The sequence below is a fragment of the Pogoniulus pusillus genome, chromosome 38 (genome assembly GCF_015220805.1).
Source record: "Pogoniulus pusillus isolate bPogPus1 chromosome 38, bPogPus1.pri, whole genome shotgun sequence".
Classification (NCBI taxonomy): Eukaryota; Metazoa; Chordata; class Aves; order Piciformes; family Lybiidae; genus Pogoniulus; species Pogoniulus pusillus.
The window spans coordinates 7,465,168-7,485,251 of NC_087301.1; the positions used below are offsets into that span (position 1 = coordinate 7,465,168).

General features: G+C 50.8%; 3 protein-coding genes across 3 annotated transcripts; 1 reads left to right on the forward strand and 2 right to left on the reverse strand.

Moving 5' to 3' along the window:
- The first annotated feature begins 103 nt into the window (after positions 1 to 103).
- On the forward strand, positions 104 to 11,372 carry HMBS (hydroxymethylbilane synthase). The gene is made up of 14 exons (XM_064173000.1): positions 104 to 193; positions 311 to 364; positions 2,394 to 2,466; positions 3,121 to 3,170; positions 3,270 to 3,325; positions 4,685 to 4,762; positions 5,081 to 5,158; positions 6,275 to 6,350; positions 7,029 to 7,142; positions 7,629 to 7,667; positions 8,781 to 8,900; positions 9,129 to 9,182; positions 10,024 to 10,110; positions 10,337 to 11,372. Exons 1-14 carry the CDS (start codon positions 164 to 166, stop codon positions 10,508 to 10,510), a joined length of 1,083 nt encoding a protein of 360 aa, XP_064029070.1. The 5' UTR covers positions 104 to 163; the 3' UTR covers positions 10,511 to 11,372.
- Positions 11,288 to 12,182, reverse strand: LOC135191048 (histone H2A). Its single transcript, XM_064173001.1, has one exon. The coding sequence runs from the start codon at positions 12,108 to 12,110 to the stop codon at positions 11,682 to 11,684; it is 429 nt and encodes a 142-aa protein (XP_064029071.1). The 5' UTR covers positions 12,111 to 12,182; the 3' UTR covers positions 11,288 to 11,681.
- Positions 12,183 to 13,468: 1,286 nt separating this feature from the next.
- Positions 13,469 to 19,185, reverse strand: DPAGT1 (dolichyl-phosphate N-acetylglucosaminephosphotransferase 1). Its single transcript, XM_064173044.1, has 9 exons — positions 18,697 to 19,185; positions 18,478 to 18,598; positions 18,180 to 18,393; positions 17,525 to 17,671; positions 17,330 to 17,414; positions 16,382 to 16,570; positions 15,725 to 15,812; positions 15,210 to 15,365; positions 13,469 to 14,046 (listed from the first exon to the last, which is right to left on the reverse strand). The coding sequence occupies exons 1-9, from the start codon at positions 18,849 to 18,851 to the stop codon at positions 13,981 to 13,983; spliced, it is 1,221 nt and encodes a 406-aa protein (XP_064029114.1). The 5' UTR covers positions 18,852 to 19,185; the 3' UTR covers positions 13,469 to 13,980.
- Positions 19,186 to 20,084: the final 899 nt, after the last annotated feature.

Consider the following 20,084-nt stretch of genomic DNA (forward strand, 5'->3'; position numbering starts at 1 on the left):
CTGGGGCGGGCAGGGGCAGGGGCAGGGGCAGGGGCAGGGGCAGGGGCGGGCGGTGCCAGCGCCGCGGCCGTTCCCGGCTGGGGCGGGCAGGGGCAGGGGCAGGGCCGGACGTGACGCCTGGGGGCGGGTCCGGTGCGGCGGCGCTGAGGGGCGAAGCGCTGCTATGGCCGAGCCCGAGCCGGGCGCGGCTGCCGTAAGTCGGGGGGTGCCGGGGCAAGGGGCTGGCGCTCGGCTGCGCTGGCGGTGACCGGGGCCGCCGTATGTAGGGCGGCAGGGCAGGGCGTGGGCGCTGACCCGGTTGTTGTCGCAGGGCGAGAACGGCGTGGGCAGCAGAGTGATCCGCGTGGGCACCCGCCGGAGCCAGGTAGGCAGCGGCGGGACGGGAGCGTGGGCCGGGAGCCCGTCCTCGGCCCCTGCGGCTCGCAGAGGTGCCGAGGGCCGGAGGCGAGGCCACACGGCGGTGCCGCGGCGAACGTTTCGTCCCTCCGGGTCTTGGCGCTTCCTACCGCCGAGGAACGATTCGGTGCCCCGGCGAGGACGCGGTCTGGCACTGCAGCTGACGACAGGCGGCAGGGAAGGGCTTCGTTCCCCGGTGAGAGAGCCCCGCGGCACGGAGCGTTCCCGCGTTCCGGATGCCTGCCCGGTGGCTCCTCGGCTGAGTTGTGAAAACACTTCTCAGCAGCCCGCGGGAGCGGCCGCACTAGAGAGCGCTGCCGTGCGGGGAACGGGAGGTGAAGGTGCGAGTGCCCCTCTGCCATAACCGGGGTCTTGCTGTGGGCTGTCGGACTTGCAAGGCTTATGCCACCCGTCCAGGGAGCCGGGTTACAAAAACAACCAACAACCCCCAGCCGAAGAAGCAGCACCAATGAAACCCTACCACCGAACCACCCAAAGCCCCTCAGCAAGCGTCGGCTGCAGCCCCTGCAAAGTGCAGGCAAGGCGAATGTCTACAGAGATACGGCAGGTATCTCCTGCCAGCTGCCTGCAGCAGGGAGGAGCAGGCTCGCAGAGGGAGATAAACGTCCCTCAGGGTTTTGTTCTGAGATAATCTTGTTCATCACGTTTTAGAAGGAACTTTGTACTTTCAGGAAGGTGTTCGGTGTAGACATCAGGGCAAGGGACATAGCTCTGCATGCATACTCCTTTATTTTTTACCTAACCTCAGGCTCTTGTGGCCCTTGACAAAGGGAAGCAGCTGCTTATGCTCGTTTTAAGCGTAGGGAAGCTACAGTCGCTGAACAAAGTTGATTCCCCCAGGCTACACAGCTCATCAGTGGAAGAAAACCTGAAGTTTGCTTGTGGTTGCTTGAGACTGCTGCTTGCATGTGTGGAATCATCACCTGCTAGTGTAGTTCTGGTTTTGTTTTACCTGCTTGTGCTGTTCTCATGCAAGGCAATGTTCTTCCTGCAATTCAGCATTTTAGGATCTGTTGTGTGCTGTACCTGTTTGGTTTTATTTTATGTCCTTAGCACCTTTAATCAGAGCCCTGGTTTTACAGAGGATAAGTAACTCACACTTGCCAGTGTCTACGTGTTTTTCCAGCAGGCACAGTGCAGTCCTATTGCCTTCCCCCAAAGTTTGCAGTGTTTGTTAAACTCACACTCTTAGAAGCAGCAGTGGGTGCCCAGCATGCAGTGTGACTCGTTCTTTCATCCCTGAGCAGCAGGAGGATGGCTTTTCTTACCTTTCTACCTGCCTGCCAGTGAGCAGGCATCCTTCAGCTGGTAAAACCAAGTGGCACAAACTTAGGTAGGTGAATGGTGTCTATGAAAAACCTTGCCAAGGTGGCATAGAGAAATGGAATTTCAGACAGGCAGACAGCTGATGTCCTTCTTGGCCCAGATGGAATTGGAGTGTGTAAATTGTGATGTGTAGGTTTGTACTCTTGTTGCTCTTCCAGAGAGAGTGATTTGCCATTGGAATGGGCTGCCCAGGGAGGTGGTGGAGTTGCTGTACCTGGAGGTGTTGAAGCAAAGCCTGGCTGGGGCATTTAGTGCCATGGTCTGGTTGATTGGCCAGGGCTGGGTGCTAGGTTGGACTGAATGATCTTGGAGGTCTTTTCCAACCTGGTTGATTCTATGATTCCTAACTTAAATTACTTTCTTTGCCTTGTTAGTGCTTGGATTGCAATGGCACTGGACATGGGGGAGAAGTTATTCATCTACTTAGTTGATAAAATAAGTTCTTCAGTGCAGTGCTGTAGTCGTGATGAGAGTTCACATGGTTTAAGGACTTGGTACATATGAGCAGTTTTATTTGGAGCTACTTATTTCTGATGCTTTCAGTATGGAGAAAGTGGCAGTCACATATGTCTCGTGCTCAAAGAACAGCAAAATCCTCTCCGTGGATGCTGTGTGCCTCACTTAGGGCTTTGCTTTCTGCTCTGTTGCAGCTGGCCCGAATTCAGACTGACAGCGTAGTTGAGATGCTCTGTGACCTATACCCCGACCTGCGCTTTGAGATTGGTAAGTTTGTTTTGGAGCTGCCCTGGCCTAGATGGCAGCAGGAGCCAGCTCCTTATCTTTGTGTGCAAGAGATGTGCGGAGTGCTGTCAAAAGGAGGAGGATTGGACCCTGCTTATCTAAGAGTGAATTCAGTTAGGTTGTGTGGCTGAGCAACTGCTGCTTGTTGCTTCTAAGAAGGAAGGTGGAGTTCATAGCATCCTGACGATCAAAGCTCTGCAGGTGGCATTATGTTGCTTCATTTGAGAGCGTGGCATTGCTCTGGCTGCACCTCGCTGTGCATTAGGAGCATTTTCCTGCCCGGGGCTTGAGGCATTCAAGCAGACTAATGGGAGCCCAGCCTGGCGCTGAAGAGAACTGCCAAGTACCTGATTGCTGGAGAAAGACATTGGCAATTTCTGTTGGGTCAGTTCTTTCCAAAACCTGCCCACTCTCACCTCACTCTGTCTTTAAGGACAGTAAAGGATGTCCTAGTTCAGCTTGTCTCAAGCTCAGGGTCTTTCTAGAGGTGAGCTGCTCTCAGGTTCTCCTTGAGTCCGTGTTGGTGCAGTAGCATGTGAGGCTGTACCACTCACTACCTGTTACAGAGGTGTTACAGTCTAGGCATAGGTACTCTCAGGGAGCTTCACATTTTACCTGTGCTCTCTCCCTGAGCAGTTGCCATGTCAACGACTGGAGACAAGATCCTGGATACAGCCCTTTGCAAGGTAAAGGATCACTTCTTCCTCTACACAAGAAGTGATTGTATTTGATGATGTACTTGCAGATGTTTCTTTTATGATTTGTGCTCTTCCATTTATGTGTAGATTGGGGAGAAGAGCCTCTTCACCAAAGAGCTGGAAAATGCACTTGAGAGAAATGAGTAAGAGCTCATTGTTTTCTCTTCTTCCTCCGGCATTTGGGGTGGGCATCTTTGGCTTGCTGCATATGTGATCTGTTTTCTGTCTGCTCTGGTACCTTCCTGGGTAAGAAGTAAATCCTTTGATAAGTCACTACCTTTTGCTTTTTTTCTTGCTCATCTCTGTCCCATGATTAGCCTGCACATTTTGAAGTGGGTTTATGTCACTGGTTCTGCCCCACTTAGGCTGTTTTCTCTCCCTGTGGTTTGTGTGTTACATGCACTTTGGAGAGGTTGTGCTCTGACTCCTGCTTACAAGAATGCCCTTCTAAAAATTATTTGCTTGCTGGTGTTGACATGTTCCATACCATATTTACTGTTAGGTTGATGTTTATTAACATAATTGTATGTTAATTATGTAGTTAAAGTAGATTTAGAACCACAGATAACTCTTCTGCATCTCTGACATGTAGGGACTTGATAACCAACTCTGTGAGTAAAGTCAGTGGGAAAGTGATGGAGATGGAAGCATTTGCATCGTGGTCATTTGCCTTGTAGCAAAGCAGACAGATTTTACTTCAGCTGTCTACTATTTTCAATTTGAAGGGTTAATATTAGACAACAACCTGGTTGGATATTGGTTCCACAGGTCAGTCTGTGTGAAGGTCTTCAGCATCTTCCTCTCATTTGACCTGATTGTTGTAACGTGCCTTGCATTGCTGCTGGGAGAAAGGCATTGCCTTGATTGTACAGGTGGGAAAAGAGAGACAGAGAAAGGGAAGTGTGACAAAGCTGGTGAGAGGCCTGGAGCACAGTCCTGTGAGGAGAGGCTGAGGGAGTTGGGGGGGGTGCAGCCTGCAGAAGAGGAAGCTCAGGGCAGAGCTCATTGCTGTCTACAACTACCTGAAGGGAGGCTGTAGCCAGGTGGGGTTGGCCTCAGCTCCCAGGCAGCCAGCAACAGAACAAAGGGACACAGTCTCAAGCTGTGCCGAGGCAGGTCTAGGCTGGATGTTAGGAGGAAGTTCCTGGCAGAGAGAGTGATTGGCACTGGAATGGGCTGCCCAGGGAGGTGGTGGAGTGGCTGTGGCTGGAGGTGTTGCAGCCAAGCCTGGCTGGGGCACTTAGTGCCATGGTCTGGTTGGTTGGGCAGGGCTGGGTGCTAGGTTGGGCTGGAGGAGCTTGGAGCTCTCTTCCAACCTGTTTGATTGTATGAAGTTACTGTTCTGGACTAACACTGCAAATCTACAGAATCCTGAAATTCCTTCCTCTTCTCCCAGTAAATTTCCTGGGTGCATTGGCACTTTTCTGTGGATGACCTGCAGGCCTCAGAGGTACTGTGTGACCTTGACCTTGGTTCAGTGATTACTGTCCTCTCATTTTTAGAGTTGACCTTGTGGTTCACTCCTTGAAAGATCTGCCAACTTCTCTTCCTCTTGGCTTTACCATCGGTGCTGTCTGCAAGTAAGTGTGTACACAAGGTTCAATTCTCCAAGGGACTTGCATTTTTTGTGTTGATAACAGTAGGAAAGCAAAGGCAGCTTTTAGATCCTTTTAGGTTTCAAAGTTCAACCACTCTCTGATGAATGTCTGAAGCAGTGGAAGCATTGGGGCTATCCTAGTGTTCTGTAGCCAGCAGTTTTGTTGGGATTCTTGTTTTTACAAGGATATTGAGATACTTTAAAGCCAGAAGTGGTTGCTATGGGGAACTGTGGTAGAGCTGTTAAGCTTAATAACTATCTGTTACATGGTCAACCATTCTGCTCTTGCATTCTTTTGCAGAAGGGAAAACCCACTTGATGCTGTTGTTTTTCATCCCAAAAACTGTGGGAAATCACTGAGCCTCCTTCCTGAAAAGAGGTGAGTGGGGAGAGCAAGAGGAAGACAGATGAGTGTAGAAATGAAAGGGAGGAGTTAATTGGTAATTCCCAGTGGCATTTCAGTGAGCTCCTTGCTTTATCCTGCAGCGGTTTTGCACTGCCTTCCATTACCTTTCTGTGGACATCACACTGAACCCACTTGCTGAAAAGAGCAGTGCTGTCTCTTGGGAGTACTGCCAGTGAGGGTGGAACTCCCAAGCCACCCCTGAGCTGCTGTTTTCTCAAGTTTCTTAGCAGTCTCTGGAGGGAATTCCTGCTCCTTTGTATTGTGCTTACCAATGCAGAGAGGCTGTCCAGTGCTTTACTTGCATGGGCCTGAACTGTGCTCTTGTTCTCACCCAACCAGTTCAAAGTTCTTTGTTGACTTTTTGGGCATCACTTACTTATGGTTCTGCTGGGATCATGAGCAATTCCTCTGTTTGGAGTTACCTCTTTGCATGGCAGCTATTGGAGTCTTGTGTCAGAGACAATAGAATGAAATTACTCAAGGGAAAAAACCCAACAGTCTAGCTGCCAGAGAAACATAGACTCATGCTTCTGCACATCTGGATAGCTGGAAAATCACAACTGGTTTAGATTCCAGGGTACCAAGAAAAGGGAATACCATGCATTTCTAGGAAGGACATCCTTACTGGCCAGCCTGGCAGCTTTCTGTGGTTTCCACTTACCCTGCTGTTTCCAAACGTTCTTCTCTAACTGATCTATCACTGATGAAGTCTCTCCATTTTAGTAACTTGAGTTGTCTGGTTGTGTCTGGTTCAGTTTGAGGCAGCTGATTTGTCACACACACAAAAGAAGAGAGTTACTGTCTTCTACCTCAGTCCTTGATGGTGGCTGGAAGCACCTCCTGTACATTAGTTCCTCAGAACTGGCTGCTTGCCTACATCTACCTTCCACCAGGCTTTATGCTAAACCTCACAGTGTGTTTGTCTTTCTTCTAAGGAGGTACAAATCATTGGCAGGTTCTTGGACCTTCATTCCAGTTAAAAAAAAAAAACCAAACCAAAACTCATCATTTTTTTCTTTGAAAGTTCTGACATCTCTGGAGGTAAGAGCTGGAGTAGTCTCTGTTTCACTGATTTTGTTTTCCCCACAGTGTGATTGGAACCAGCTCACTTCGGAGAGCAGCTCAGCTCAAAATGAAGTTCCCTCAGTTAGAGTTCAGGGATATTGTATCCTTTCCTGGCAAAACGTGGGAGCTGCAGATAGGAAGCCTGGATTCCAGACTCATTTATGCCACATAACTTGCAAGAACCAACTGCTTGCTTACAGACTGCCCTCTGCTGCTTGCTTCTGAGGGCTGTGTAACACACTGTAGCCTAATCTGACCACTACTTTCTCCTGAGGCTGTAAAGAAGGAACCAGCTTTAATCTACCTGAGATTCAGGATGCAAATTAATGTTACCTTAATGAATGCTTGAAAAACTGCTTGGCAGTGCCTGTGGTGTGTTGGTCACAGTGACATGGCCAAACGCTGACTAGCTCCCAGTACCTCAGGTGTGGTGTGCAGTCCTTGTTCTGATGTGGGCTGCTGAACAAGTGGTAACAGTGATCGTTGCTTCAGCCCTAGTAATGCAGCTCTTTGCTATGCAGAAAGAGTGGGTGTCAGCTGTGGGTAATACACTGAAGTGACCTGTGTCTCTCTGGGGAGTCAGTACTTGAATTAATACTCCGTAGGGCTTGATAGAATCCTGTACACAGTTGTCCCTGTGGAACACCTTCAGGGTGGTGCTCTGCTTCTCGTTAAGAAGCTGTTGGGTGCTGTGCATCTTGTAAATGCTCAGGCATACCTCAGGCAGTTATAGGGCTGTTTGCCTGCCATTTCTGTGCTTGCTTAATCACTCCTCCAGAGAGGCAATTTAAATACCCGCTTAAAGAAGCTGGATGAGAAGGAAGACTTCAGTGCCGTTATCTTGGCCGCTGCAGGGCTGAAGAGAATGGGCTGGGAGCATCGCATTGGCCAGGTGAGGAGCAGCAAAGGAGAAAACTCCATTCTGTGCTTGCCTTTCTGACCTTGCAGTTGGCCTGGTGGTCTACTGAATCCATTGCCAGGTTAGTTTGTGATGTGGTGCTCTTCATGCTGGATTTGTTTTGTAATTCTGGTTCATCAGTGGGTTTTGTGTTCTTCATTCAGGCATTTACACTGCTCAGTTTTCCTTGGTGCAGCAGCAGTGTGTAATCTGATCATCTCCCAGCATTTCACAACACTTGAGTCTAGCGTTGGAGCTAGAATTTTCAGCTTAGCTGATTGATGAAGTGTTACATTCAAGGTGAAAGGAAGTGCAGTAGCTCAGTTTGGCAGGGGAAATGCCAAGACACATGAAAAGAGAGGTGATATTTCTTTGGTCAGGCACAGAATCAGTAGGTGTTAGATGTGAGCATAGAATTTGGCTCTTCCTATATACTGAACAGCTAATTCTGAGTTAACTCTGACTTTACTCTTGTTCCAGCTTCTAAGCCCTGAAGATTGTCTGTATGCTGTTGGACAGGTACGTGACAACTTTGGTATCTTAAGCTGCACTGTATGTTGAAAGCCAGCAGCAATGTGATGTGTCAGAGTTAATTGTGCCAAATACCTCCCGTGCATTGGTTGCCAAAGAACTGCTGCATCAGTCTCTCTTGCTGGCTGTTACACTCTTTTAGGCACAGCTCGTGGGAAGAATGGTTGTCAGCTCTGTTAGTTGCTGTGGTAGGGACTGGTTTCTATCAGTAACAAAACCAGTAAATGGTGAAAGGTAACTGGTGGCACAGCTACCCTGGGAGTGTGCAGCAGCTATGGGGTGGGCTCTTTCAGGGTCAGTGTTGCACTGTACCATGCTAATTGTGCAGAGCCACCACGGGATCTGCCCTGTGATCCTGCTTCCTTCTCCTTTATGCACAGTGTCCTAACTCCCACGACGTGAAGGTGAAATACCTGCCCTGGAGCACATTCTTAGCACTCTTGTTTCTAGGCAGTTAGACCATTCCAGCCCCTGCTGGCTGTGTGGCTTCTACAGTGTTGCACAGTATCAAACCTGCTATGCTTGAGCTGGCTACACATTAGTGATTGCAAGTGACGACTCCAGGTTGTCTGATTGTCATTGCAGATTGTCTGCAGTGATTGTGCGTTGGTCAGGTGCCCCACAGGGGTGTGTGTGCTTAGTTTGGTTCATTAGTTTTTCCCCTCTTAGTCTTGTCTCCACTTCAGCAAGTAATTGTTTTGTCACTGTTACTACTTCAGAGCTTGATCTTTACCTTGAGAAGAGACTGGAAAGCTTGGATTTTATCCAGCCTTCTTGCCACTAAGGCACACTGGTGTAGGTGTCTCTATATATGTAGTCATAACTGAAATAAAGTCCTACAGTGGTTTGAGCTGACAGCATGATCTTGAACACTTGGCTGAAGCAAGTTCTGGCCTGCCCTTTACAGCAGTGCCTATAGGACATCTCTGCAAGCACCAGATTGTTTTGTCATTAATTTCTGTGAGCACCTCAGCGTCGCTGCTCCCTTAGTGAGATGCAGCCAAGCCTCTGAGCTCTGCTTTGTGACTAATGCTGAGCACACATCGATGAGTGAAGCTGAGCAATTGTGATGATTGTGATTTATTTTTGTTGTTTTTCTAGGGTGCCTTAGCAGTAGAAGTTCGTGCCAAAGATCAAGAGATACTGAATATGGTATCTGCCCTGCATGACACAGACACTGTGTTGTGCTGCATTGCTGAGAGAGCCTTTATGAAACGTTTGGTAGGTGTTGCATCTTTGCTCTTCTGTCTGCAGCAGTAAATACTGCTCAGGCAGTTGACATGACACCACAGCATGGGAAATTCTAAACCTGCAAAGCAGAGATTACTTCTGAATTGAGGAGGGGCCCAAAAATCAGTAGGTGGGGTTGTGTGCAGCCTAAGCTTTTCAGAGGCCTCTGCTTTGAATGTGTAGAGTAGGAGCCTCTCTGTCGACTGTTTTCTCTTTTAGGAAGGTGGATGTAGTGTCCCCGTTGCTGTCAACACGGTGCTGAAAGATGGCCAGGTGAGGAGTACTTTGTGTTCATGGCATTCTTTCTGAAAGCCTATTCCAGACTCTGTGCTCCTGAGCTCTTCCTGATGGGAACTCCAGCCCGCAGCTTTAGAGCCAATTAAGGCAGGTCTGCTCCTGACTTGAGCCTTCCAGGCTGGTGTGCAGATCACAGTATCATCAGGGTTGGAAGAGACCTCACAGATCATCAAGTCCAACCCTTTACCACAGAGATCAGGAGTTTAAAGAATGGGTCTGGCTGCTGAAGCTAGAAAATGCCCTTTTAAGTACTAGATCCCCTCACCCCCCCCAGCCCCAGCCACTTAAAGGTAGTGTTGCCCTGAAATCTGCAAGTCTTGTTTCTGACCCCTGAAAATTGGTGGGTTTGCATGACAGACTGCCGTTAAGGAGATGGGAAGCTATAAAAGGTCCAGCTTTCTCCATGGGAAGTTGCATCTGCCCTAACAGGGATGCCCAGGGAGGTGATGGAGTCACCATCCCTGGGAGTGTTCAAGAAAAGACTGGATGAGGCACTTAGTGGTTGACTGGCTAGGGCTGGGGGATAGGTTGGCTGGATGATCTTGGAGGTCTCTTCCAACCTGGTTGATTCTATGATCACAGAATAGTAGGTGTTGGAAGGGACCTCTGGAGATCGTCTAGTCTAACCCCCCTGAAAATGCAGGATCGTCCAGAGCAGGTCCTATAGGTTCTCTTTTCTTATAGCTGTATTGTGCTGCTGTTCTGCTGATGCCACTGTGCTACAAAAGCCTTCCCCTTCAGACTTGGCTTTGTTTCTTAAAGGGGTAGTTGGCTGTCTGTTAAGGAGGTATTAATGCCTTCTGTTTGTCTCTCCAAGCTGTATTTAACAGGAGCAGTGTACAGTCTGGATGGATCTGATAGCCTGAAGGAAACCATGCAGACCAGTGTTAATTATTCCCAACAGGTACGTGAACTAGAGAGCCTTCAAAATCCAGACCTGAAACTGAGACAAACCCCCCACATACCTCTGGAAATCTCTTACTTTTGGTCTGGTTCCTTGGAAACTGTAGGAGTGCACTATTCCTGAGGCTGTTTAGAGCACAGATTTTGAAATTAATTTTTTACCCATTTCAGATGTGACTGAAACTGTTCCTTGCCTGCTTCTTACCTTGAGGTGTTCCTATTTGCAGAATGAAGACGGACCAAATGATGATGTGCAGCACGTTGGCATCACAGCCAAGAATGTTCCTCATCAGGCCCAAGAAGCAGCAGAGAACCTTGGTGTTGAACTAGCTAGTTTACTTCTGAGCAAGGGAGCTAAGCACATCCTCAGTGTGGCAAGGCAGCTCAACGATGCCCGCTAAAGCTGTGATGCAGTCAGCACGACTGCAACAACTCCAGGCAGTTCTTGCAGCTACACTATCATCCTTCTTTGGAGGAGGGGATTTATTTAAATGTCCACACCAGCCTTATCTGATGTTTGGGCATAAACACTTGAAATGCTGAGTAGCTTCTGCTGCTCAGGGGTTTCATCCATCTGCATTTCTCTAAATTGCAAATTTGTCTCTGAAGGTTTTTAAGCATTTTTTGTAGCTAGGAACTTAAAAGTAAAAAAATGACAAACCAAACCAAACCCTGTAAGTGTTCTATACCATTTGGAAACAAGGCACTTGATAGATTATCAGAGGCTCATCTGTGATGCTGCTGAAGTGCTGTGCTGTTAACAGAGTAGTCTTTATTTGGGCCTGTTTGCTCGTTAGAACGTTGAGGAAGACTGCGACTAGGTTTGTAAACCCAAGTTCCTTACAGCAGCAGGCACCAGAGATGCCATCTTGATCATGGGTCTCAGCTAAGGAATGAAGTTTGCAATTACTGGATGCAGATTTGTTGAGTGACCTATAGTAAATTAGGAAGTGTCTTATCTGCAAGGGTAATCTGAGAGTCGTTCGTCTACACTAACTGCTCAGTGGGAAGCCGAGGAGGCAGTCCAAATTTGAGCTGTTGTGCCTTTCTCTTGAACCGTTAGCCCCTCCTGCTTTCACTGTGGCTCCTTGGACTCACTACTGGTCACCATCCATCCTCTCAGCAGGGCTCACGTGTTGCAGTGCCTTGCAGAAAAACGGCATCTTGCTGGGGTCCCATTTTAGAAACGAAACATTGTTTATTCTCTATGCAATGCCCACTGAATGTGTGTAACAGGTGATAAATACAGTTTAATTATGAGCACCCCAGTGTGGCCAAGTCCTTACGGAACAACTCTTCTGCTCAGTTTTGCAGACGGGACCTGAGCGGGCTTGTTTCTCGCCTTCCCTGCAGCCCGCTGCAGACGCCGCCGCCGGCGCGCCGCCCTGCGCCGAAGCAGGCAGCCGCTCGCCAGCCCCGCCCGGCCGGGCCCGGCACCGCCTCCAGGCACGACAGAGCCAGGCGCCCTCCCCCCCACCACCCTCCCCCTCCGCGGATGGCAGCTCTCCCGGTGAGCAATGTGGGTGGCCCTGAAAAGGGCCTTTGTGTGATGCCGGGGGGCGGCCGACCGGCCTAGTATTCCTGCGACTGCTGTCCGCTGCCTTTCTTGCCGGCCTTGGTGGGGCCCACGCCGCCGCCGGTCTTCTTGGGCAGCAGCACGGCCTGGATGTTGGGCAGCACGCCGCCCTGCGCGATGGTGACGCCGCCCAGCAGCTTGTTGAGCTCCTCGTCGTTGCGCACCGCCAGCTGCAGGTGCCGCGGGATGATGCGCGTCTTCTTGTTGTCGCGGGCCGCGTTGCCCGCCAGCTCCAGGATCTCTGCCGTCAGGTACTCCAGCACGGCCGCCAGGTACACCGGGGCGCCGGCCCCCACCCGCTCCGCGTAGTGCCCGCGCCGCAGCAGCCGGTGAACGCGCCCGACCGGGAACTGCAGCCCAGCGCGGGACGAGCGAGACTTGGCCTTAGCGCGGGCCTTACCGCCGCTCTTGCCACGGCCAGACATGGCGCCCCGCTCCGCTCTGCGCACCGCCGCCGCCGACCCGAGCGCTGTGGCGAAGTGAGGGGGCAGGCCCCGCGCCCAGCCTTTTTATGGCCTTCCGTTAAGTAGGCTGCAGGCCATTGGCCGGCGCACGGCGCCGCTCTATTGGTGCGACTCGCTGAAGAAGCCTTTTGCTGACTGGTCGCCTGCGCGATACCACCGTGCTTGCCCCGCGTCTATTGGCGGCGGGGAGCGGCCAATGGGAGGGCAGGGCGCCAAATTCATACTGCGGAGGCAGTTGGTGCTCGCCGCCGCTGCGGCTGCGGAGGCTGCTCGGGAGCGGGTACGGAGCTGCAGCAGCTCGGAACGCCGCCGCTGGGTCACTTGCCTGGTGGACTGCGGTTAAGGCGGAATGCCAGAGTGCCTGTGCTCCCAAGGGCATGATCCAGATTAACGAGCGAGTAGGGTAGCAAGCTTTGGAGCCAGGTGTCCAGGAGCAGCTATGGGAGAGACTGGGGTTGGCAGGTTGCTTAGCGAAGGTAGGTCTAATCCAGCTTACTGGAGAAAACCTAGTGGGTGTCTCGATGTTTGGCTGCTGGAAGGTGTGTTCGGGTCAGGTAACGCCTGTTTCTTGCTCTCTAGGTAGGCAGCCTTGAGTGGAAGTACTGTAACGCTTGTATGCATGTACCCACCTATGCTTGTATGACTACATTCTGTGACCAAACTTCCAAGCTGATTGGCCAGAGAGGAGGATTGGCCACGTGTGCTGCTCATGTTTGAGTGCTCTGGTTTTGCTGTGTGCATTTCTGCCTATTGGGAACATATTCCCACCCTACTTGCCAGACTTAGGTGCATGCAGGTGCAGCAGTATTGCCTTTATTAAGGTACTGGACCCAGTACCTTCTATTGTCAGCTGCCTGCATCCTGGTCTTTGCCATTGCATCATTTTGCTTTTCACACCCATTAAGCTCACACAAGACTCTTTACCCTGGTACTCCAATGGCTGTTAGCTGTTCTTCTGTGAGGTAAATAGCAATTTCGCTGTTTTTGCTACATAAACAGTGATTTCTATTTGGGGATAAGGAAATTGGAGCCTCTTGGGTCTTAATTTAATGTTAATCTAAGGTTTTTACTGACGTCCTCTGTTATGGAAGGACACACCGATCATTACTCCAGGCAGGTCCAATTTCACAAAGGAAGGCAGAAATGCAGCTGATAAAGATGTTCAGAAATAAATGCCCTTTATAGAAATATTCCTGGTAGATGTGAAAGTGCAAGAAGGCTACTGCAGAAAGGATCAGCCCCTTGCTAGGGTATAAAGCCACAGAGATGCATCTTGCAACCTAGTTTCACTGTGTGTCAACACTCCTGAGGCAAAGCACTGAAGGGTAAAAAGTACCATGAGTTGTTTTATTCTTAGAGCTCTTGGGCATGGTTTTATAATGTATCACTCTGTGTCCATAGACTGATGACAGGACTGGAGAAGCCAGGAGGGCATTCTGCCTTGTTCTACAGTACAGAGGCTTGTACAAATTCAAGTTCCTGTTTTCTCTCTCAGAGGCAGTAACATGCTTGTTACGTGTATACAGATCTCATCTTTCCCACTTGCCCTAAATGCTGAGAGCAAACATTTTGGTCATTTACTTCCCCTCTGAAAGTTATTCCCAGCAATGATGATGTCCGAGCAGCAGTGAATCTTTTCTGTTGGCAGGATCAGAGAAAAGCCATCTGTGCACCAAACAGAAAGGTGACTGCAATCATCTGGCAGACCAAGAGCAGTTGCTTGTATTCTGACAGGTGTCCTGAGGTTCTCAGTGGTCCAGCCTCAGATCAGTTGAATCCTTTGGTCAGCAACTGGCACGTACAACTCTTCCACCTGCTCCAAACAGCCTGGTCAGACATCATAGAACAACCGCACCAGCTGGTACCGGATTGAAAAGGCAATCATGCTGCCCAGAACCTGGATGAAAAACAGGCAACAGAAACACACTGTTAAATAGTTTACAGGCTAGATTTCTTCTTTGCAAAAGGATGTGCCACACTTCCTAGCATGCTTTGCTTCACTAAAAAACATTTAGGTAGACTTTTTTAAGTATGGAAAGCTCCAAGGGAGACGGCTGGCTTAAGAAGTCAGTTCTCTCTCTGAAAGTCATAGCTATCCACAGGGGATTTCTGCATGTCTCTGCAGTCATGCTGGGAGAACAAGCAGAAGAGAGGATTGGTTGGGAGCAACTCTTTCCTTCCTAAGGAGCTTATATTACAACATAAAGCCTATGGTTTGTAATGTAAAAGAACTCATGTCAGAGCTACAATTCAGCATCCTTCCAAAGTGGCACTGCCAACACTTGCTGTGTCTGGGCTCAAGATCCAGTTGTGTGTACTTCCCGGTCTCTTCTGTCCGCATCGTAGTTTGCTAAGCCCTGTTTGGTTTCCAGCTTGGTTTGTTGGAAGTCCTTTCTCGTGAATGGGAATTTGGCTAAGAGTACCTTCTCTTTCATTCTAAGAATCTCTTATCTTTAATCTGAAGATAAGAAAAATAGTTGTATTGTGGGCAGCTAAGCAATGCAGGCCTTTCAAGCACCTGCCATTTCCACTATCTTGCGTGCGAGGTCGCGTACTTAATAGAGGCAGTGGCAGTACCTGAGCCACGTTATCCTTGAGCTCCAAGTTGCTTCAAAACTACTATGCTCTGCTCAGATTCCAGCTACTGCTGAGCTGGGGGCCATGTTTATGCAAGTCCACCAGCCAGAGGTAACTCTAGGACTAAGTTGTCTGGCATGATTGAAAAACAAACAGGAAAAGGCTGTACCAAGGAAAAGGTCTGTATTGGGTCAGAGTGAAAAAGCACTCTGTTTTCCTGCTGCTTTTCTAGCATGAAACAACTTGTGCCTTGGGAATCGTCTCAAGTACTTAAGGACATTGCATTTATTAGCTCTCAATGAAGGGCATGGGAATGAGAAGCAATCTGTTTCCTCTTGGAGTTGTGTAAACCTCTGATTCTGCACCTTGTGTGAAGAATGTGACACTTCACCTCCCCCGTTCCCCCTTGAAACTTTTATGACTGATTTGGATCCATTTCTTTTGCAGAGTACATCCTTCTGCTGGAGGAACCATTTGTCTGACCTGAATGAGCAGCAACAGTAGAGTGAGATTTCGCTCGTGAGTAGGTCCAATCAGCTTTATAGTAAAGTTAATAAGTGTCATGTTATTGCACTCCGTGTATTCACCATCTTCATCTGTTCCACTCCTCACATCTACTATGTGCAAGATCTTGACTGCCTGGGGAAAGACACATTGCACTCTACTTTACCACTGGCACACTTTTAACAAGAGAGGACAGGCCTCTAAAAGTCCTGAGACACCACTCCATGTGGTCACCCTGAAAGACTTATGAAACTGAGTGACCATGAAGGATGGTGATAGACTAAGCAGAATATTTTCTTCTGGATGCAAGCCAGTAAAAAATGACTGAACCCAAAAGTTCTGCATTCCCTCCCATCCTGTTCCTCTTGCATTTGATCACTTACTTAAAATGCATCTAGATTTTCATAGAATCAACCAGGTTGGAGGAGACCTCCGAGACCATCCAGTCCAACCTAGCACCCAGCCCTGGCCAATCACTGTTTTGTGCATATTACCTTTAGAATGTTGGTTCCCAGGGCGGAGAGGCTCTTAGTTTTGAATTTGGAGTAGCTCATCTCCAGCTTCCCTGTACTAGGATTCAGCCTAAAAGAAATATTAACATTTTAGTCCAGATGATAGAGCAAGGGCACAGAAGGTGGCCTATGTAAACTGACTTAGATCCCTGAGTAGCTGAGAAAGAAACCTAGTCATGGTCAAAAGCAGAAATAATTAACTTAGCAGCAGCTGCTGCTACATGGTGCCTCAGACTGGGCACAGCCAGGAGGAGCTTCCCTGCCACTGCTGCCCCAGTATAGAGATAAAGCCATACAGCTGTGGAGACAGCTGCTGATAGGCTGCTGCCACACACTTGCTACTACGAAATCCTAGCAGATCTCAGTGCAACAGCATTAGGAGCAGCCAGCATCAGTTTCTCTCAGTCTTGTAGCTGGTAACAATCACTTTCTAACACTGTTGGACTATATCTGGGGGCTTGGAGGGGTCAGGGAAGTTGACTACTTTGGGAAGTCTACTGTATGTCTTGGCTGTATGTGGCAGAGTGAGCCAGCTAGCTCATTCCTGTAAAAAGAGCACCCACCACCACTTTTCTCAGCTGGTGCTGCAGACAGAAGGCACAAGTTGTGGTACCATTACAGGTCACTTGGGCACGTTACCTTGGCAGCCGGTGCCGGGGACAAGGAATGATGTGGAATAGTTGAGGCAGTGAGTAGAGGAAGTTGAGCACTTGCGGGATGAAAAAAAGCAGCATTGTTTTGCTGAAGTGCCCCAAGATACCCACCACAGCGAAGGTCATGCCGGCAAAGTAGCAGAAGGTGTCCCCAACAAACACCTGAGATGGGTACCTGCAACCCACAGGGCAGAAGAACATCATGATCCTGCCATGACTGCTGGTGCCATGCAAATTACTTAGAACCACTGAATGTATCCCCACGTGGCAGGTTAGGGGCCAAGAGGGATCTGCAGCAGATCTGCACAGTCGAAACAATAATTGCAGTTATTTATGCTAAGAACTGTGGGACTGTCACCCACAGCCTGGCTTGCAGAGAGCTGTGGGACTGTCACCCACAGCCTGGCTTGCAGAGAGCTGTGGGACTGTCACAGCCTGGCTTGCTGAGAACTGTGGGACTGTCACCCACGGCCTGGCTTGCAGAGAGCTGTGGGACTGCCACCCACAGCCTGGCTTGCAGAGAGCTGTGGGACTGCCACCCACAGCCTGGCTTGCAGAGAGCTGTGGGACTGTCACCCACGGCCTGGCTTGCAGAGAGCTGTGGGACTGTCACCCACAGCCTGGCTTGCAGAGAGCTGTGGGACTGTCACAGCCTGGCTTGCTGAGAACTGTAGGACTGTCACCCACAGCCTGGCTTGCTGAGAATATGGTATGAAAACCAGCCAGCAAGATGTGAAGGTGTTCTGTGCATTCTGCTGAGCCATCACAAGAAAAGCTACAAGTGTATTGTTGCTTTGTGCTCGAGTCTGGCGAGAAGCCTGTCAATGTTCTGGTGTGCCACATGCATGCTGCTAAGTGGTTTAGTTTGCTTGAAAATGGAGAAAATAAAGAGAAAAGATGTTTCCAAACAAACTCTGAAAGTCCATCCTCTTACCAGTTGTGGTAAAACAGCCCCAGCGTGGTAAAAAAAAAAGGAACCATGAAGTAGAGAGAGAAAATGTGATCATCTTGATAATCCCCTGCAAAAGCAAAACAAAACAAGTATTTGAGAGAGTACTAACAGATACTGGAATCTCAGATTTAAAATCTCTTATTTTTTGCACCTGCAAATATATGTTATTTTCCTTACCATTTAACTCTACAAGGTTGAATATGATAATGGAAGCAGCTATCACCAGAGACTGCCCTGCTTCAATTCCATTAATTCCAGCAAGAATGTTGATGGCGTTCGTGCAGAACACTGCTAGCATGCCCATGTACACGTAGTAGAGGATACCTGCAGATCAGAGCCAGACAAGTCCTTTGTCACTCATAGGTAAAGTAGGCCCCTGGTGTGATTAACCAAAGCTGCAGAACAATCTACTGAGCTCAGAGTTTTGACAGGTTTACTAAACTCACTCCCTCTCCTGTGAATCAGCTACCATGTGCACATACATGTACAGCACAGTGACTGCAGGAAAGCACTGCAACATAACAGCAGCCTGCAATGCTCTGCTTCTGCCCTCCAGTCATCCTAACGCTGCCAGCTGAGCGTGGTGTGCACCTGGCACTCAGCTGTATTGCCACAATCCCGGGAAAAGGATTGCTGCCTATCTTCGGGTTGAATGCATGCTGGGCTTCTAGATGTTCTTTCCAGCCTAACATTTAGCAGGTGGTGTTGTGCCCTCTCACTGGTTATTGAAGCAAATCCCTTGTGTGTTCTCACAGCAGCACAGAGTGCTGTCAGGTGACTCTTGCCCACTGACTGCCACTTGGAAGAGGGCTTCTGGTGATTCGTAATTTACCCAGGTCCAAGTGCAAGCCCAGCAGCACCCGAAAGGGTTTAGGCACCACAATGGTCGTGTTCCCAAAGTTGGTGAAGTAAACCATGAGCAGTGGGAGGGAAGCCATGGTAGGAAGAAGGAGCTTGTGGCGCCAGCGCAGGTTCAGAACATCATCTGCAAAGCCCAGGAAAATCATGCAGCAGATGGCAAGAAGTGCACCGATGAGCTCCACGAACTGCAGGAGACAGAACGGATCCTGATTACTGGTGGCCGGTCCCTGTTTGTGCCCTCCACGCTCCCAGCACCTGCCGCGCCTCACCTCGTCGTGAGGAAAGGCCATGCACTGCTCTTCCACGAAGCACCTCAAGAAGGGCACGGGGATGAAGCAGAAAAGGATGATGAGGAACACGGCCCCGCTGATCACGCCCTGTGCTTCGGGGCTGGAAGGAAGGTAAGGCGAGGAGTCAGCTCGGCCGGTCCCGGGGCCAGTGCCGGTCCGGCCGTGCGGTGCACGGCTCGGCAGGGCAGCGCTACTCACACGGGCCGCCGCGACGGCTTGTTGAGGTCCTCGCCGAAGAGCCGCGCGGCGAGGAAGTGCTCCCTGAAGGCCGGGATCAGCGTGAGCGTGCCCAGGAAGCCCAGCAGCGACCCGCCGAGGTTGATAAGGAGGGGCGCGGCGGGCCAGGCCGCCATGGCCGCGGCGGGCGCTGCCCCTGCCAAGGGCACGGAGCGGGGCAGGGCGCGGAGCTAGGGAGGTGCCGGACGCGCCGGTGCCCTCCGGCCCGCGGGCCAACGCAGCGCCATCTTTGGCGCTGGCACGGCCCCCTCCCGGAGCGGGGCTGCGCTCGGACGCCGGCCGGAATAGGGTCAGGGACTGGTAGCGCTGCCGCCTGCTCTCTACGCTGAACTCAGCAGCTCCCCGAAGCCGAGTCCGACGAGGGAAGCAGCGCTCGCCCCGGCCCGCAGGCGGCCCCGCTCGGAGCCCCACCCCACGGTGCCCGCAACTACCATGGCCGCCTGGGCGCCCCGCGGGACACGCGTCGGCTCTGCCCCGCCCCCTGATGTCACTTCCGCTCCCGCCCCGCCGGCGCAGCGCCCATAAGGAGGGCTGGGGGGGAGGCGCCTCGCAGACGCTGGGGCCGCGTCCCGGCCGCCGGAGCTGCGGTTTGTGTTGTCCTGGTCCAGGAAGCGGCGCTGCTGGGCGGCTGCTGGGCGGCTGCTGGCGACCCTCGGGCAGCGCTCGTGGATGTGGCGGGCAGACGCGTTACGCGGCGCCGCACGCCCGCCTTTAACGCTAGCCCGATGCGCGGGAGAAGGCGAGGGAACGGCGCTTCGTTTGCTTGCGGGACGCGTTTCGTCAAACGGCAGAAAAACACAACGAAATGTCTCCCTCGAGAGCTCCAGTTGCCAGCAAACCCCTGAGAGCTGTAGCCCTCTCGGGGGGTTATTTCCGCGGGAGCGGCAGAAGGGGCAGGCAGGAGAGGCACAATGGTGCTCTTCACAGACGTTGCCTTTAGGCGTGAGTCAGTGAGCAGAGGAGGGAAGCAGCAGGAGGTGCGGTAGCAGTGAGAAGTGGTTTCCCTTTCCCTGCAGCTGTTTTAAGCGGGATGTGATGACCTGATCTGGTTTGCGATGGTCGTTTCTGTGCTGTGTAAAGAACTGTTGCTCTGTTGCGAGGCCACCTCTACTCTGCTGTTCGTTGAAGTCATTGCAGACAAGTTCGGTAAACTTCAACCGAGCCCGAAATAAACTTCGTGGCCGGCACATATTCCTGCTAAGGAGGAAACATTAGTGCAGAGTAGGGTCGAAGGGTTGGCCAGAGATCCTCTCCCAGCTCTAGCAGATGCTGCTGCCTCCAGTCGTGACAGGAGGTGGTCAGAGGCACTACCTGCCCTCTACTGCGAGGGTGGCCCAAGACGGCAGCAG